The sequence below is a fragment of the Pelecanus crispus genome, chromosome 8 (genome assembly GCF_030463565.1).
Source record: "Pelecanus crispus isolate bPelCri1 chromosome 8, bPelCri1.pri, whole genome shotgun sequence".
Classification (NCBI taxonomy): Eukaryota; Metazoa; Chordata; class Aves; order Pelecaniformes; family Pelecanidae; genus Pelecanus; species Pelecanus crispus.
Genome location: NC_134650.1, coordinates 12,359,772 through 12,378,665, shown reverse-complemented (window position 1 = coordinate 12,378,665; position 18,894 = coordinate 12,359,772). Strand labels below are relative to the sequence as shown.

Here is an 18,894-nt window from a genome sequence, read left to right as displayed (position 1 = left end):
CGACTTACGCAGCAGGCAAATTACCATAGCCCAGCCAAGTTCAAGAGCGCTTCTATAGGTAGCAACAGGACAACACAAACTAGAATAGAAGCCTTTGTCTACCATCCTTTATACACGCTAACGTTACAAGAAAAGGTTATTGAAGCAATAATAATGCCTTGTGATTACATACCCTTGTCATCTATACACCGTGGAATGCTGTTATAAAAGACACCTGGTGTCATTATCCCGGTTATTAGAAGGGGGAGCTGAGGCACAGACAAGAATTTGCCTAAAGTTTACCCAGCAGGTAAATGGTACTTGGGAATAAGTCTTATGTGCTGAATCCCAGTCCAAGCTTATAACCATAAGGCCATAGTTTTATGAAAAGAAAGCAGCAGACAAGAAACCTATAGGCAAATTGGTTTTCAAAGCACTTTAAAACTTTGTTTAGAAATGAACTGCAATAAGCCACGTTCCCACTTGGCTGGCTTACCAAGGGAAATGCTAAGGAGCAATGTTTGCATGTAAATGAATAATTATGAACTACCTCAGTATAGGAGACAGTGCCTTGAAACCTAGCTTCAGCATATGCCCTGGAACGAGTGATAGATTGCAGTTTTAGACTTCTTTATTTCAGATACAGCCTGAAAGTTGTCATTTGGGAGGGATGGATGGTCTTTTGCAGACCTTATGGCTTTGGGAGGTTTCCATTGACTTCAAAGCCTTCACTGAAACAGTTAAATACCAATGCTCTTGTCTTGTGTGATGGATCCAGGCACCTTGTGTTGTGAACTTGGGGATGATCAGAACAAATAATTGTTTCTAGGGAGATGTCAGGCAGCAGTGGAAAACTTGTAAAGTCCTTTGCCACCCCTTCAATGAGTTGTCCTCCTGGCCAGGCAAGGCTTTGAGGCTGCATTGGAGCTGCTGGCTGTTAATAAAAGACACCACGAAAGACCCAGACCAGAGTCCTGGGTCAAACTCTAGCTCTCACAGTGAGCTCTGGCCTTCTGAAGTGCATCGTCTATTTTAGGTGCTGGCACAAACATGGGGTGCTTGAAGTTGGTGAGTCTTCCCACTGAAGAAGCAACTTGTTCCTTTTAGCTATTTATATTTGAAAGGATTTTCTGCATTTTGCTGCCCATCCAGTAACAAATGCTTTTAGTGAACTGAGTGGCCTCTAAATGCTGACTAACTTCTTGTGAGAAGGGAGATCCCAGTCACAGCCCTCAAAGCAGCAAAGGCTTTGCCCCATGCCCCGGCAGAGAGCCATTCCCTCGGTGTTTTTCTTGTTTCTATAGCAAACAAGAACACTGGCCTTCCTCCTGCCATGAGGGCGATGATGCGCTTGGAGCGGGTGCTGGTCTGGTCCCTGAAGGGAGAGCTCATGAGCCCGTGCATGTTGCAATTAACCCCTCCCGCAGTCCTCGGCATCCCAGGCACCGCAACCTGGTCGCGGCCATGCTGACCCTCTCTGCTCTGCATCTTGTAGCTGTTTGCATTCAGTGGCTATGGGTGTTCTTGGATTCTCATCCCTCTGGGAGGCTGGTTAGCAAGTCAGGATGGTGAATTCAAAGGGGCCGGATACCAGCCCTTGTTAAAAGAAACTAAACGCCCTGTGTGATTCTAGCAAGGGGAAGGATGCTTTTTGCAACATCAAAACCATTTGGTTAGCCTAAAAGTAGTTTTGATTTGTTCTGCCAAAATTTCAGTAGGAATGGGAGTATTTCTGCCAACCTGTTGGGGGGGATAGTTCAAGGAAATATTTTGTCATCTCAGAATGATTTACATGTGAAAAACTCATCCCCGGTCTCCCTGTGATCAGCAGGGAGCTCTGCGTTTCGAGAGGAGTATGCAGTGTTATCTGACTTTGCTCTTGATAAAACTTTCCTGCTCTGAAATTCCATAAGCCTTGGGTTTCTTCACTAGCTGCCCTGCATCTTCCCTCACTGGTTATGGGGCAGACTTTTTTTTTTTTTAATTTCAAATGTTTTTCTCTGTGGATTATTTTGTTCAGAAAAGGGGGGAAGGGGGGGAGAAAAGGTTTATTATGTTTAAAGTCTCTGAATAGTGTCCTTGTCTGTAAGGGAAAATTGGCAAGCTTGGAGCACTCTCTTACAGAGAGCTAATTATTTCTCTTCCACCTACAGCATACTTGCCATGTCAGACAAGCTGTTGACATTTGTGCTCTGCTGTGGCAGCAAAGAGGCTTCTAGTGGCTTCTGTATTGTTTTATGGCCTCTGCAGTGTGTGCTGAGGGCCTGTGGCAGCCGGGGGGAGTGCGGAGCTGGTGGCTTTTGCAGGTGCTGGTGGTCCTTCGGGTGTTCATCCCCCCTTGTGTTGGTGGCATGCTGGCCTCGTGGGGCTCTAGAAATGAGGTTGGGAAGGACGGCGTGTGACCTCAGTGCCTAGGAGGCTGCTGTAGCGGCTTGCCCTGTCTTCAGCCCCCAGCAAATAGCTGGAGCAGCTCAGCCTTGCTTTGAATCAGCCCATCTGGCTTATGAGCAACACCAGCATAATCTGTTCCCCCGCTTTCTTCTAGCCCTTTGGCATGTGCCGAGTGAAAAGTTTTGGGCAGGAAGGTGCCAGGGAAAGTGCCAAGTTAAGCGGGCATAGGAATGTGATCCACCTCCTCCCTCCACTCTGTAATGTCAACTTAATCCTTGGACTTCAGTTTGAGCAGGGCAGGCTGGCTGAGATAATGGGAAGACTCAACATGCTTGCAAACAAAACTTCACCAGTCAGCACAGCCCTTGATTTTTTTAAAGAAGAGAGTAGATCTGACCAAATGGCATTTAAAAACCAAGGTGGTGCTCCCCAAACACAGCCCCTGTGGTCCTGCCGCCCATGTGCTGTGGGGGGGAAGAGGGAAGCCGCTCCTGGGAGGGCTGATCCGGCATTGCTCGTCTTGCCTCCTCCTGCAGCCGGCAGGACAGCATAGCTTTGCCATTAGCCACCAGGACTTGAGTTCAGATGTCAGGCAGATGGAGTAAAGGACGTGCCCCTTGACCGTGACTAAATGTGGTTTCTGTGCCTAAATATATTACTGCGTTCTTTCCACCAGCGAGGAACAGCTCTGTCCTCTGGGGTTTGTGTCACTCAGAAGCTGAAGCCCCTTTCTCAGTCCTCAGAGGTAGAAGTGTGTCCAGTTTTTGCTGGAGCCGTGAGGATGGGCTCAGCCCGTCAGCCCCAGGGATGTGATGGGCTTGGAGGGACAGGGGACAGAGCCACGAGGGTGGCTCCCCACCCTGTGCTTGGGTGTTCAGAGGCACCGGCTGTGGGCAGAAGCCCCAACAGATAAGTGGGGCTGGGTACAAGATGTTCATGGGGGGAGCATCAGCCTCCCCATGTGTCCAGGCCATAGCTGGGCTGTGGAGGCAGTGCTGGTGTCTCAGAATACGCATGGAGGTTGCTGTCTGTGTCCCCACTGGCCGTTCCACGTGCGGGACTGGACTTTGCCCACGTGCCTCTGGCATGGAGTGGTCTCAAGATGGTACTTGAGGTCCAGATCTGTCATTTACCTGGGCAGCTTTTGGACAAATGGCCATCTGCGTTCTTTGTGCTGCACTTGGTATTCACTGCAGCCAGCATTTCTGGGCTGGGGGCATCCCCTCCACAGGTTTTGTGCAGATCTCGGTCCCCCCTCCAGATGCTCCTGACCTTGTTTGAGTTCTCTCAGTGCTACAGTAACATGCAGAGTTTGAGAACAGAGCTAGCTGTTGCCTCTATCCCTTATTTTCCACAGTGTGTGTCTTACAGGGCTGAGCAATAGTGTGGGATGGCCACCAGCAAGCTGCTGTGTGACCCGGTATTGGAGAACTGGATGGGAAAGCTGGCGTTCAGCAGCTGATGAATGACTGTCACTGGCAATGGGGCAGGAAACTTTCTGCTCCTCTAGAACAAGGACTGAGGGCTGCAGGAAGATGCTTTCTGGCCTTGCTCAGTCTCCTTTGCCTCTGAGTCGAGACCAAAAGCCCTAGAGACTGTCTGTGCTCTCAGCTTCCCAGCGCTGCTGCAGGCCTTGGGAAGGAGCATGTCTCGCCCACGGTGCATGATCCAAATGCTGGGAGGAGAGACCTGCCTTGCTGTGACTCCTCTGTACCCTGTTGCAGGTGGGGAGGTCTAGACCATTTCCTCCCAGCCCTCCTGCCTTCCCCCTGCCGCCTGCGGTGCTAGGGGAGTCATCCTGTGCTATGGGTGCCGTGGTGCCAGTGCGGGCTGTGTGAGGGGCCTCCGGGAACCCCGGTCCTGCCCTGGGCTTGGCGCGCTGAAGGGGAGACTCCATCCCACACCAAAGCAGGAGAAGTTTTGGGTGGGTTGGGGGGCGCGCACAGGGGTGCTGTTCCCAAGGTGGGCTCCTCCTGCGCTGCCCGGGGGGGGCGAGGTCTCGCGTGCCACCGGCGCCCCGGGACCCCTGCCCGCGTGTTTGCTCTGCAGGGGTAGAGGAGGGGGAGGAAGGCACCACAGGCTGCAACTCCCTTTCTGACGGCAGAAGGGCGGCAACAGGCTTCGTGGCCAAAGCCCTCACCCTTGGCGGCGGCGGTGCAGGGTCAGTGAGCCACCCAAATGAGTGGGGCTGGGGGCTCGGCAGGAGGGACTGACCTGCTGCATGTCCCCTGCCTGTGCCCCGCTGGAGGGGCAGCAGCGGAGGCTGGCGGGGAGAGAGGGGAAGGGCTCTGCAGCTGCAGAGGCAGTGGCTGTTTCTCAATGCAGCCGTTTGTTGAAATTCAGGCAGTGGTACATGCCTTGTGGTTTTTGCCCGAGGTGATGCTGCCTCGAGAGTGCCGCCTCAGCTGCCTTCTCACCTCCCAGTCACCAGTTTTGCTGCAGTGGGAGGAGGATCCAGACTTCCCCCTTTGGGCAGTTCCCTTACAGAAAAGCAGGGCCTGCTCTCTCTTGCTGTAGCCTAAAAAGCAGCTTTGTAAAAGTCACCATAAGGGGGTTTCTTTCCCCCTTCCCTCCTGTACCCCGGCATGAGCGGGGTCCTCTCGCTCCTCTGCGCTGGGGCTTGTCATGGGGCTGAGCAAGCTGGTGGCTCCCACATGAGGCATCTTCAGAAGTGGTGTCCATTGCCTGGATGTGCTGGGAGGAAAGGCAGGCTTCAGCTCACAGCGTCACTGACCGGGCAGATGGGCCCAGCAGGCAGGGTGACTGCAGTGGCAGCAGCACTGGGGATGCTGACACAGTGCCTGGGGGCATCGAGGTTTTGTAACTGGGAGTCCCTGTTAACTGTTCTGCACTGTCCTCCCCACCCGCCCTTCTCATCGAGCTGCTCACGTCTCTCTGCAGCACCAGGAGAGCCCCGAGGCAGCCAGGGCCCCCGACTCACTCTGGCTCTTTCTCTTTTCTCTTTCCCTTTGTTGCATTTTTGCTGAACGCGAAGGATTTCTGCCCTCCACCCCCCCGGCCACACTGCCTCTGAATCACGAGAGTGGTTGCTGTTTGCTGCGTTTCTTCCACTTTTCCTGTAAGTGGGTGGGCGATGCCAGGAAAGCCCTGCTTTCCTCGCTGCGGTACCCACACAGCCACATCTGCCCCCAGCTCCTTCCTCCTGCCTCTCCCTCCCGGGTCTGCACATTAGGGACAGCCCAGGGGCCCACCGCCCTCCTCCCACTGCGGTCTCCCTGCAATGGCCGCTCTGCATGGAGAAGGACCGAAACCTCCGATGGTGAGCATGGCGCTGAGGCCAGCTGTGGCACACCCTGCTCCTTCTCCGTGCCCTGCTTGAACTTGGAGAACACAGAGATGGAAGTGACTGCTGCTAATGGCAGGACCCCACCAGGAGCTTTGTGCCAAGTCGGCATCCTGGAGAGAGGGGAAATGGAGTGGGTGTGATGGCTGGCAAGGAGGCAACCTAGAAAGCATTTCCTTTCACCAGCTCGGTCTGTAAATGGAACACAGTTTACTTTACCCCATTTACTTTTCTTATCTCCCCAGTCCCTCTGTGCCAATACAAGGCAGGAGAGCCGGTGGCTGTGCTGGAGGGTGCTTTCTGCTGTGGCTGACAAGGACTTCTCTAAGTTGCCCCAAGAACGTGGCAGAGCCATGAGGCTGCGCGTGGGCGATGGAGGCTGCCGCGGCAGCAGGATGCTGCGGGTTACCTTCTCACTGGTGGTGGGCAGCTGCTTACACAAACAAAATAAAGCCCTCTGCTGCAGATCAGGAGAGGAAATTGCTGAAGTACTTCAGTTCTGAAGCAGTTTCTGGGCCAGGTAGGGTGGATCTGGGGCCAGATGGATCCTGGGGATGCGGGCAACCTCCTGTGCCCACTGGTGCTGAAGCTCAGGGTTCTGTGGGAAGGGAGGTGGCCGCGTGGTTACAGTGCTTAGCATGGCGTGCACCCGTGTAGTAATGGCTTGGGTGCTCTGGAGCACCACTATGACTCCAAAGCAGTTGGGCAACTGAACGTGCAACTGCAAAAGCAGCAAAGTCACAGGAAAAGCCTGCAGGTGCCTGCCACCTCCAGAGACTTGGGAGTGACTGGGCTGCCAGCCAAGGGCTCCTCCATCCTAAGGGGACCTGGTAGCCTCCCTGCATAGCCTGCTGCGCTCGTGGGAAATGCCTTGCTGCCCGTGACCACCACTGCCAAGATGAGCTGCCCCCAACTTTCTCAGCTGATGGCTTCCCCCCTGCCACCCTCCTGACTGGAAGAGGCATTTCTCCAGTGCTGCTACAGAGGGAACAGTTCATGGGCCTCTTGCCCTCTGACATGCCAATCAGATGAGTCACGCTTGGCTGAGGGTGTGTCCTCTCCTCTTCATTTGGCTTCAATTGCAAACCTCAGTTCAGGGACATCAGCTGTTCCACCCTTGGCGACTGTGCAGTGTTTGGTAAAAATACCTTTCAAGATAAGCTTTTTCAATTCTTCTTTTTTTTTTTTTTAAAATGTTGTAGAAACTTCTAGGGTTCAAACACACCCAAGAGGCAGGACCAGTCCTGCCCAGGGTGGGAGGAACAAGCAGGCTCTTGGTCCTGCCTGGGAGGACTTTGGTACCTGGGCAGGAGATGCTGTTCCTGGTTTGTCAGACCCAGAAACTGCACTGGGCTCTAAACCATCCTAGGTTTGTTTTCTGGGTTGGTGTCCCTCCAGCCCTCACCTGGTGTAAGGTGCTGGAGGGATTCTCCTGGCACAGTGTCCACTCTTGCTGTCTTGAACTGCAAAGTCATATAATGCTTTTTCATAAAGTGTGGTGCCCCCTCACTCAGGTACAACTTGAAGACCTGCATCTTTAAGAGCACTTGATTTAAGCCATAGCTGTTTCATACATATGTACATATATTTATTCTCCTGCGCACCCCCAGGCTCACTGGATCCTGCTTCCTCTCTTCTCAGGCAGTCACTTATTACTCGAGCAGCCCAGAAAATGGCCCCAGCCCCTCTGCGTGCCCTGCTCCCACCTGCGCTTACAAAATGCTTCCAGGTCCTGCTGTGCCTAAAGGCAGGATTAGGATGAGCCACCGGAAAAATCAAGGTCACCAGCAAAGCCATTTAACTTGTGTTGGACTTTCACTTTCAAATTTAAGTTTAAATTTAATTTAGCCTGTGCAGAAGGTTCTTGAAAAGGAAAGATTATGTGGCTTCTGCATGCAGACTTCTTCATTCATGCTGTTTCACTAAAGGTATAGGAGAAAAGGGCCCATTTTACTTGGAAACAGCAGCACTCAAACTGTGGTATGAAGGTTGGAGAGGTAGCAAAAGCAGGTTACTTACTATGTCTATAAACCGGCTGCCCAAATCTGTTCCTGTGCACGCAGCTTGTGTGTCCGTGTGGAGCTGCGAAGGAGCCCGGCGCGGTGGCTGGCTTTCTTGGTGTGGTGTGGGAGCTGAGAGCACAGGGCGCTGGCTGCACTCTGAAGGCAGCCATCAGTTGTGTTGCTCAGATAGCTGAAGTGATGAGGGCTAGGGGCGAATTTTGCATGTGCCTGCAAGGTGTAGTTGCAACTGCCTATGGACTGAAAACTAAAATGGCGATAGCGTGTAATCCCCAGGATTTATAATGGCTTTGAGGTGGCAGCAGGAGGGAGAGCTGCTGTTGCTGCTGCATGTCCCCCCTGGGAGCCCAGCGCAGCAGAAGGGCTGGGCAGCCTTCGGCAAGGAAGTCCCTGGATTTCTCGTGCAGAGGAAATCGTTATAAACAGGATGTTTGCTCCAGCCCCGTTCCAGGCTGCTTGCGGCAGACCCCACAACGGGTGCTCAGACCCCACTCGCCTGGACCCTGGGCAGGGGGAGGAGGAGGTGGGGGGGCTCCCCCCAGCTGGAATTAGTGTGGAGCCGCTTTCAGGATGTCAGCATCAGGGCAGAGGCCCCCACGGGTCTCATATCTCTGGTTCATGAGACTGCAGGAGCTTTTTTGGGACTGGCTGTGTAAAAACTGTTTTGCGGTGCTGCTGTGGTTCTGCAGGGAGCCCCATGGTGGGTCCCAGGTCTTGCAGGTCACAGGGGCATTGCTGGCAGTGGCCGAGCGCAGTGCAGGCAGCAGCCCCATGCAGCATTAAGAGGCAAAGCGCAGCACTGAGGTTGGCACTGTCACTAGAGCGGTTACTCCTCTAGCTGTGGCTTGGGACAGCCCATGTATCAAAGCACATGGAAACAGTCCTAAGGAAACAGTTAAACTCTGTGCAGCTCTTGGGTAAATCACCAGCCTCCTGGCTGCACAGATGCACAGGCTCTTCTCAATAATCTCTTTGAAGATCCTCACAACTCATTCCTCATCACGGCCAGAGCAGCAGGCTGCGCACCCCGGGGTGTCAGGGGCCGCCCAGCTGTCCCCCTCCCCTCTGTGGGTCTGGGAGGGTGCCCGCACAGCCTCCCCTCCCCTCCCCGCGAGCTTCCTGCGTCCCCCAGCTCGCACACAGACAGCCACGTGCTGCTGCCACCAGGCCTGCCTTCCTACCTGCTTCAGTGGTAAAACATTTTTCAGGCTGGTCCTGCTCCTGGAAGGAAGTGTGTATGGTGTATGAGCTATAGGATTGCCAGTTGCATTTATTTAAATCAGGTTTTCTGGGCTGAAACAAGCCCATTAGGTTTTTGGATGTTCAGACTATCTGGACACACCCATAATTATTCTTTGGCATTTCTGCCCTTGTTGAAAATGCATATTTATAAATTTTCCATATTTCCCATATTCCCAGCGCCTGGCTTGCAGCCTGCTGTGCCTGCATAAACATACACGGTCATGCTGATTCAGATGGACTGATTTCCCTAATTTTCTCATTGCTAGACTGCAAATCCGAATGCAACTTTGTGAGGTGAAATGCATCCCACACAGATCCAGAGTAGGGCGCTTTGTGCCTGGCCCTTCCCCATTTAAAAGCTCAGTGTGTGTGACCAGAGCACGTTTCAGCTGTGCCAGCCGTGCCCCTGGTAGTAAACCTCAGTACAGCACCTGCCCTCGGGGGGCTGCCTTGGGGTGCCGGGGGCTCTGCTGGCCAGGGTGGCTGTGGCTGTGGCTGTCACCTAACCAGCTACCTTCTGTCTGTCCCCCCCCCGGCTCAAAATTAAAATTACATTTCTTAATGTGGAGGCTCTGTAAGAGGAGCTGTGTGAGATGCCAAGGGACTTCATTTAGTTGGGACACCTGAAGAGGCAGAAGCTGTAAAGATGCTTGCTGAGCATTAGCAATGAAAGCACCCAGGTCACCTGGATGGCAAAGGCCACATTAGCAGCTGATTTGCGCTGGGTTGCTTGAAGTTTGGGGAGTGTTTAGGTTCAAGAGCTGAGCCTGGTAGCACAGACGAGCTTCTCACCAGGCCTTCTCTACTGATTGAACATCAGGGTGGCTGTTGCTTGAACCTGGAGACCCCCTGTTTGGGCAGGTGAGTTCCCGAGGTGCCTGGATTGGCAGGAGCAGGAAAGGATTGCTCATGTGAGACGAATGAAACCCTGGGCTGTGATTCAGTGATGAGACAGGATCATTTGTACAGGCAGGTTTTCTACCAGCCATAGCAGCGCAAAGATGCGATACTCAGGCTTATATGGGATCAAGGTCTGTGCTGTCCTTCTGCAGCTGCTGCACACCCTGCCCATGGGCTCGAGTAATGCATCCAGCAGTCGCTCGCTCTTGGCTGGTCTGGGCTAGTGGCAGGTTGGATGGTCTGGCAGAGGGCAGGTCCCACGGGCAGGATTGTGGTACCATTGTGAGGAGGTGCCGTCACCAGGCTGGCTGTGCCAGCAGAGCCCCGTGCATCCCCTCAGCCTCCCAGAGCAAGGGAAAGCTCCTGTCCTCTCAGTTGGCAGGTTGGCGTTGGTGTGGGGCTGTTTGGGGTTTGCTTCTGGCACTTTGGGCTCTGTGGAGCCCAGGAAGGGCTGGCATCCAGTGGTGGTCTTAGTCTGCTCTGATGAACACTATAAAAATAATTGGTTGAAATGAGCTGCGTTGGGGTGATGATGGGGTACAGGGATGCAGCGGGGATCTCTGTGCCTGGTGACACCATGGCAGGAGGCAATTCTTGCCTTTCCATTTGCTGGTGAAGCTGCTGATGCTCTGGTTGAAGGTATAAAGTCAAGCAAGAAAAAGTGTGTTGACAAGGCCCATCTGCATGAGGGCTCTGCTGGCCCGCTGGCTTCCTCTCTGCCAGGCTCCTGCTCAGCTCCGAGTCAGCACAGATTTGTTCTTCTGTTTTGCAAATGTCTTCCCAATGGCTTCTCTCCATCTGCCTGCCTCAAATGCTTCCCCAGCCCTGGCCCCTGGTTATTCTTCTCCGCTTCCTCCAACGGTGCCTGTGTCGCGCCACCCACCTTGCCTGGGTTTCTTTTCTCAGGACTCTTGGTCCTGGGCCAATGCTTGCAGAGCAATTCAAGGTTTGCTGCATCCCAGCACCTGATCCTGCTCCTCCTTCTCCTCCAAAACAAAGCAGTTGCGTCATCCACCACAGTCCAGGTCGATAATAGTGTTTCCTATGTCCATGTGTAGGAGCGGCAGGACAAAAGGGCGGGATGTGGCTCACCTGGAGCTGCAGGATTAGACCATGGGAAAGAGGGAGCTTGAACCTTCTCCCCTTGGCTCCTGGTCCAGTCCTTAGAGCTCTGTTGAATACATGACCTCCACTTGAAGGGCTTAGAGAGCTGTGCTGGTAAACACTGCCTTCGGTTTGTTCAGTTGTCCTCAAAATAAACTTTGGCATTTCACCTCTCCGGTATGTTGCCCTGTGTCGCCTCGAGAAGGAGAAGAAGAGCTTGTCGGGGAGGTGAAGCATCTCTTGTCCCTTGTAACCCATGGCTGCTTGGAGTTTTAATCTGTTTATCTGAGCAGCCTCGTCTGCCCCAAAGGGGAGCGGGGATCTGGGGCTGGCACCGAGCCCTTCGCTGGGAACAGCTCTGGCTGAGTTTGTGCAGAGGTGAGGGGGAAGAGGACCTGCATCCCCGAGCTGCTGGGGACGTGCCCACCCAGTGGGTGCTGCCCGCTCTGTGGGGGGACAGCAGGGGCCAGGCAGGCAGGTGGGGGGGACTGGCAGGACTCTGCGCACATCCCTGCGAGAGAAACAGCAACATTCTGGTGGATGTACTTGACCTCTTTATTGGCATATTTTTCTCTCAAACTCCTCAAAATCAAGAGTGCAATGAACTACTGGACAGTAGGGGAGGGAAAAAAAATGTTAAAAAAAAAAAAAAATTAAAGACCCGACAGCCCCCCCCCATCTCTCATTTCCCAAAGAAAATGCTGCATGATTTCTGCTGGCCACGTCAGCTCCCGGCTATGACAGCTATCTCATCCTGTTGGCAAGGCCACTCTCTGGAGCAGCCCTTGCTCCAAAATGCAGTGGGAAAAGATGTAAACAGAGAGGAAGCTGGAGCTGAAGCTGGCTGCTCGGGGTGGGTGTCCAGGTACGGGGCCAGGCACGACTGCCGGCGGTGTCCATGAGCCTGGCGATGGGGACGGTCCCTCCGAGATGGCTGCTGCGGGCGGTGTGCAGGGTCTGCCCCTGAAGCTTGGGTGGTCGTTTATGCTGGGGATGCCTGCGGGATGTGTCCTGGGGAGCACCAAAACCTCTGCATCCCGGTGTGGGGAGAAGGGGCAGCTTTGCCATGCAGAGAAGCAAAACCCAACGCTTTTGTCTCTTCCCTACCTGGTAGACTTTGCTCAGTGAGACAGACCTGACTTAATTCCTCTCTCTTTGTTTCCCAGATCATGATTGAGTTCTGCCCAGGCGGGGCGGTGGATGCCACCATGCTGGGTGAGTGCAGCGTGCGGTGCTGGCCTATTCTCCATGCTCGGGGCGATGCCTGCAAGGCGTTTCCAGCCTTCTGGCACGCTTTCAGGGGCAACCTTCGGACAGACGGCAGATGCGGGTGCCCTATAGCTTCTCCAGCTACCATTTCTCTCCCATGAGTTTGCCTATTTTCGTAACCAGAGCAGAAGGTGTGGCAGCCCTGGGGCATTTCTTGAACTACTTTTAAGTCCTTTTGTGATTTAAATGTTGCTGGGATCAGCAGATCACAAGGCATGAGGTGAAGGGAGAGTCTGGCTGGAGGGGAAAGATGGCTTTAAATATTTCTCTGCCGGAGGCACTGGGTGCTTGGGATCCCGTTCCCACAGCTTCCCAGGAAGGGCAGTGAGGCTGAGATGTTTAATCTGGGCGCCGGTCGTGATGAATCTCCCAGGATCTCCTTGCTGACTTCTCTGTGTGGTATCAGTCATCTGGTGAAGCAGCACGAGCATTCAAATAAACTGCAGTTTGCAGTAATTCCAGGAATCTTCCCATTTTTAACTCCTCCCTTGCACATAGAGCTGCTGGGACTGGGAGTGTGTGGGTGTTCCCCAAAAATGCCCTGGCTGGTGCCACGGGCCCTCTGTACCAGGGCTGTACAGACCCAGGGGAGGTGATGTCCCCTCCACGAAGCGAACACGGTGTTCTGACATCTGCTTGCCTGGAGCCCCTGGGGCAGAGCCATGTCTCCACGGGGGTTACTCCCTTTCAGCCCTGATATTTCCAAAGGCCTCAATTTCTTTTTATTTCCAGGAAGAGTATGGACCTAAACTTGTCATCTTTGATTAAGCCCCTAAAACTTGTGCCTCCATTAGGGATCTTCTTTAAAGCAGGTCCAAATCACTGCAAGTAAAAGTGCCTTTGCTGAATTGCTGGAGAAAATGATGTCTTACCCTGGAAAACCTCAACAGGGGTCCCCTGTCTCTTGGGACACTAAACCCCACCCTGAGCATTCATGGGTCCATGTTCATGGCAGTCAGTCTCTGGAGGACATGGGAGCTGGAGTGGGAAGGGGGTGCTTAGAAAATCATGAGCAAGTGGCCTGGCTGTAGTGCCATTACCCCCTGAATGAGGGGCAGGAGGAGCTGGGGGTTGGAGCTCAGGAGTGCTCCTGGCATTAGTAAATTCAGAGTTGCCGGATGCTGCCTGTTCCACCTCCCCATCCCCACCAGCAACTGGCATTTGCCTTTGAAATCTTTTGTACAAAACCTGTGGCTTGCTGCACCTCACTATCGCCACAGGCTCCAGGGAGAGAGAAAATCATCACCTTTCCCCAGAGCAATGGAGATCTCGGTGAGGAAGAGGAGGAGAAACAGAGTGGCTGACCCAGCATCCCTGAGCCTGTGGCTAAGATCCTTGCTCTGAAGCAGCATCTGTCCCAGTTGCTGGGGTCCATCCATCGGTCCCCATCCTGGCCATGCAGTTTGGGCAGTTGGAGTTGACTAAGGCTTGGTCTGGTCTCCACGTGCTCTGCTGTGCTGGAGGGGGGATCTGTGCTGCAAGGGGCTTGCAGAGGGAGAGAGAGAGAAGTTCAGATGATGTTAACCGTCTGGAGGTTTGATAGTTTGCAGAACCATTGCCTTGGAAAGTGGTCTTGGACAGTGAAGGTGGCTGGGCAGAGCTCAGCAGGGAGGTCGTGCCAGTGGTTGTGTGTCCCCACAAGCTTCAGAAATAGGGACAGACAGCACGGTATGAGCTGGTGTTCTGGTACCTGGTGCTACCTGAAAAAGCAGCTCAGAGTAATGGGTAGGGATAACACTGATGAGTATTTTATTGCTTGTTGCTTTGGGAGGTGGCGTGTCCCTCCTGATGTCCAGGGGGGTACACTGCATCTCTGCAGCAGGGGTAGCTCCCTGGGGGATGAGAGCACGGGCTGCATACGGAGCTGCCAAGTGTTCATGCCTGCGTTTGACCCTGCTGCCGCCTGCAGCCGAGTTCAGCTCCCTCCTCTCTGCAGCATCGTCGCTGCACCAGGTGAGACCCGGCTTGCCTGCACGGACCCGTTTCCCAAATCGGCAGAGAACAGACAGCTCAGAACCCCCTTGCAGGCGTGCCTGGCTCCCCCTCCTCATCCCCCTCATCTGCTGTTCCTGGGCCAGTCGGCTCAGCCATGCATCCCCGGGAGGGAGCTATAAACCAGCAGCTCCAAGCAGGTAGGCGTTGCACTACAACTGCTGGCTAAGGAAATAAATTACTTTAACAAGCTGATTTGCATTGGTCTCCTGCTGCTTTGACACATGGACAGTGGTTTTTAAATGGTCCATTGGGTAGCCCGTGCCTTTCTGCTGCTCAGGTGGAGCATATCTCCAATCCCCGCCCTGTTTAATGGTTCTCTCCCTTCCCGCAGAGCTGGACCGAGGCCTGACCGAGCCCCAAATTCAAGTGATTTGTCGCCAGATGTTGGAAGCCCTGCATTACCTCCACAGCAAAAAGATCATCCACCGTGACCTGAAGGCAGGAAACGTGCTCCTCACCCAGGATGGGGACATCAAGCTTGGTGAGCCACCTGGCACAGGAGCACAGCGGGTGCTCGCTCGGCCAAGCTTGTTGCGAGAGCAGGCGTGGGCGATGGTGCTGCTTGGGACCATTTCACAGTACGCTAACGACAGGCGTGTGCTGCTTGGGAGCTGGATCGTAGTGTTCGGCTGTGCCTGAGCATGGCGGGGGATTGAGGGATGCTCTCTGCCTTCTGCCCTGCCTCCGGGACATCAGATGCTTGTCTGCTGGCTGATGAGCTCAGGCAGGAGAAGGTGAGGGAAAACTGTGTTATTTCATGGGAGGCCAAATCTACCACTGAACTGTGTGCTCTGCTTAGCGCCCAGCCGGCACCGAGACTCCCTGAGCTGCAGCCATTCTCAGGCCCTTGATGGACTTTTCCTTTCGTGAATTTGTTTAATTGCTCTTTGAACTTGATTTTTATGCTTTTTGGCCTGCTGAGCATCCTGTGCAGGGTGCCAGTTGGCACGGCTGGGAGCTGGAAGAATTCGTCTTATCTCCAGAGCAGGTCTGGTGGTGACAGGGCGAGTTTTGCCAAAGGGTTGCTTTGCCAACTTGCTGTGGGCTTGAGTTAAATTGGCATCCACCTACCTGCTGGAGGATGAGAAGCTTTCTCTGTAGGGTCTGGTCAGAAAGGTGCAAATCTCTGGATTCTGGATCTCTGGAATCTGCAGATTCTGGACCCTGATGAGGGGTGCCAGCAGCTGTGGGGCATTCTTGGCATGTGTCTTGGGATGATGGAGACCAACTAGCCTGGGAAGATGGAAACCTTCCCGTGACCATGCGTTCTGTTCTGATGTAAGAAATGCTCTGCTGGCTTGGGCCAAGGATGACCCATGGTCAGGGGCACCCTGAGCCTGGGGTGCAGATGGATAACAGCTCTTCCAGAGGTCTTCAGGGCCATCTCAGAGAGCAAACTGACCTGGAGTGGGCTCGGTACCCTCTGCAGGTCTTACCAATTCAGGTTGGGTTGGGTTGGGTTGCTTCAGCAGCTCTCTATAGAAGGGACAAAATCAGGGAAAGGCATCACGCTGTGCATGGGGCTGAAGGGAAGAGAAAGAATGCAACAGCACTTTGGTTTTTCTGGTGTAAAATTAGACTTTTTGCTATGAAATAGCAGTCCTGAAAGTAATCTGCCACAGAGCTGCTTTTGTTTGTGGAAAAGATCCTACTTCCCTCTAGATGTGTAGGGTTGGGTTACAGCAGGGGTGGCTTGTTATGCCCCTGTCTTATAGTACATGGGAGGGGAGGTCCCTGGTGGTTGTGTACCCAAAAGCAAATTTAATTTCTGATGCTCAGTTTAGAGGAAACAAGCACGTTGTATCATGTTCTTGCCTTCAATGTGTGTTTGCTTTTAAATCTGCGTTTCAGCCAAGTGTGCTAATTCAGAAGGGTCGTTCAGTTTTCCTACAGCATCTAATGTTACTGCTCTTTGCAGCTGACTTTGGAGTGTCTGCCAAAAACATGAAAACCTTGCAGAAGCGAGACTCCTTCATTGGGACCCCTTACTGGTGAGTGACTTGCTTGCTAAGAAATCCCATGTTCATGAGGGGCTTTGCTCTTCTGAAAATCCGGCTTGCTCAGAAATGGGGAGCTGATGGCCTTTGGGATGTGTCGGACCATAGCGCCTTACCGAGCGTGGGTGGGAGGATTTTAACAAGGAGTCTTGGCCAGTGTCCACATGTGCAAGGGTTTCCCTTGCCTGAAGGGAGCTGTGAGCAGCCTCGGTGGTGCAGGAGCATTGCCCCGTGTCACGGTGCCCTGAGCAGGCTGAGGGGCCACCATGCTCCAGGCTTGGAGGAGCGAGGGACACACATGTGCTCGCGTGTGTGCGCTTGCCGCTCCCCCCGGCCCGGGGGGGTGGAGTGGGCTTTGAAGCAGCTCCAAGCACATGGGAACGACTCCTCGCTCCAGAAACGCAATCTCTAAATCACCCGACTTGCTGAAGGAACGGAATCGGCGAGGATTAATTTATTGTCTGAAGCAACATCCGCGCCAGATGTCAATGGCCTGGGGGTTTCCACGGGCTGCCTGTGGAAACCAACTGTCTCGGTTAGGTTGCAGAAGGGGGGATTGGACCCCTTAGAAAAGATGCGCTTCTTCTGAAACCCAGAGCTGGGTGGAAAGGCCCTTTTTTGTGCAATGTTGTGGATTATTTAAAGCATTTAATCGCTGCTGCAAGGCTCACATGCATGGCAGTGGTGTCATCGCTCCCTATCCCTGCTCCTTGCTCTGCCCCTTGCAGGATGGCCCCGGAGGTGGTGATGTGCGAGACCATGAAGGACACTCCGTACGACTACAAAGCGGACATCTGGTCCCTGGGAATCACGCTGATCGAAATGGCCCAGATCGAGCCACCCCATCATGAGCTCAACCCCATGAGAGTCCTACTGAAGATTGCCAAGTCCGATCCCCCCACACTCAGCTGCCCTTCCAAATGGTGAGGGCTGCTGGGCAGCAGAATACATGTCTCCCAACTTACGCAGTATTTCAAGAGAGAAGTAGTCGTCTTTTATAGCAGTATTGTTTAATTTGAGAACCTAATGTAGGATTCTAGCTGTATTCTAGGTCCAGCTGTGTGCTAGGGGCCTCAGCGCTGCCTGCGCTGTGACCGTGCTGCCGGTGTGCAGGCAGCACAGCAGGTGTTGCTGCCCACCCGCAGCCCTGCTGACGCGAAGGTGATCCCATGGCTGTTTTCAGAACATCCCAGTTTTGTATGAAAGGCAGATTTTTCTCTAAACCTGGAGATGGCTGAGAGCTCCAGAATTCTTTCCTAGAGTCTGGAAGGCCTCTTCTGCATTTAAAAAAATCCAATCAGTTAATTTTTTTTTTTTTTTAATGGTGACAAAACCCATTGCATTATAGCCAGCAGCATATTATTGTGAGAGCACTGGAGTCAAAAGCATTGTTACCACAGTTCAGGTAGCAGGCAGGAGCCCACCGCTAAAACCTGGCAGGCAGGGTGGGAGCACTTCCCCTGGAGCTGCTTAGAAGGCAGAATTGGATCAGGAACGCACTCTGTATCTCAGAGCTGTGCTTTGCAGGCTGAGGGTGCCCTCCTATGGGGTTCCTGGTCCTTCACAGCCATCCTTTCACACTGTGGCTGTGGGGATGGGTCCTGGAGCTTCCTCATCCACAAGCAGCTCCACCCATGGGCTCCTTTGGAGGATAACTGCTGGCATCCTCTCCTATCTCTGCCTCGGCCCTGGGGCACAGTGGCTGGCACTCAGTCCTGCCGTCTGTTGCCATCACAGGTAAGGCAAAATCTAGTCCCTCACTTGGCCACATTGCTGCTTCTCTTACAAATAATCAGAATAACTGAGCACAGGATTTCCCGTGCTGGGAGTGAAATGGTGACTGTGGCCAGGTGCCAACTGGGACGCAACCTGCAAAGGGATCGAGCAGACCCCTGTGGCATTCGAGGCCTTTCCTTCTTCTGAGCTTCTTGCCAACGACTGTGTTTTAAGGTCCCTGGAGTTTAGAGACTTCCTGAAGACGGCGCTGGACAAGAACCCGGAGACCCGGCCCAGTGCTGCCCAGTTGCTGGAGGTAGGGACCAGCACCAGCCCCCGGGCTGGGTGTGCAGCTGGTGTCTGGGTCTGCGAGTGTCTGAACCACTGCATCTGTACAGCCTGATTCTCTTTAAGGAAGGAAGCAAAAAAAAGTGTTGATGGGTCCTAGACTGGTTTCAGGTTATTTTTCCCTTGTTTAGAAAGTTCATAGTATTTTTCAGCCATTAAAATGCTCCAAAAAAACCAGCGATGTTTTTCCCTTTGGAGCAAACTGCAGAGCCCCTAGGGACACCAGCTGGAATAGAAATGGCTCCCGTTGCCTAAAAATGCCCCCATAGCAGCCAGCTTGGATTATATCTGATTATCCCAGATTTAAAATAATCTCCTTTCCTTTCCTCCTGTCCCCTTCCAAAATAATAGCAAAAACGTGGAAGGTGTTTTTCCCCACTGCCTGCAAACGCTCTTGCTCTGCAGCACTGGCATGCTGGCTGCACGCTTCCCGTCCTGCACTGGAGGAAGGTTCCTCAGCAGGAGGAAGCGTGCAATGTGCTCTGCAAACCTGAGGGACTCGCCAGCCTTTTGCTGAAGCTCAACACAAACGCCCCACTGTGTGCACTGAGTGATTTGAGCCTGGTTTCAGTTAAACCTTCCCCCACACTCTACTTGCAGACTAGCTCTTGCCCCGCTGCCAGTGGTA

The 18,894-nt window shown here is 53.5% G+C and overlaps 1 protein-coding gene across 1 annotated transcript in view; it reads left to right on the top strand.

The window, feature by feature from the left end:
• Positions 1 to 18,894, top strand: part of STK10 (serine/threonine kinase 10) — a 52,027-nt gene that overhangs the window by 18,937 nt on the left and 14,196 nt on the right. The window contains exons 3-7 of the mRNA XM_075715141.1: positions 12,108 to 12,156; positions 14,537 to 14,686; positions 16,124 to 16,196; positions 16,931 to 17,125; positions 18,153 to 18,234. Coding sequence (XP_075571256.1) covers positions 12,108 to 12,156; positions 14,537 to 14,686; positions 16,124 to 16,196; positions 16,931 to 17,125; positions 18,153 to 18,234 — 549 coding nt within the window. The remainder of the gene's footprint in view (positions 1 to 12,107; positions 12,157 to 14,536; positions 14,687 to 16,123; positions 16,197 to 16,930; positions 17,126 to 18,152; positions 18,235 to 18,894) is intronic.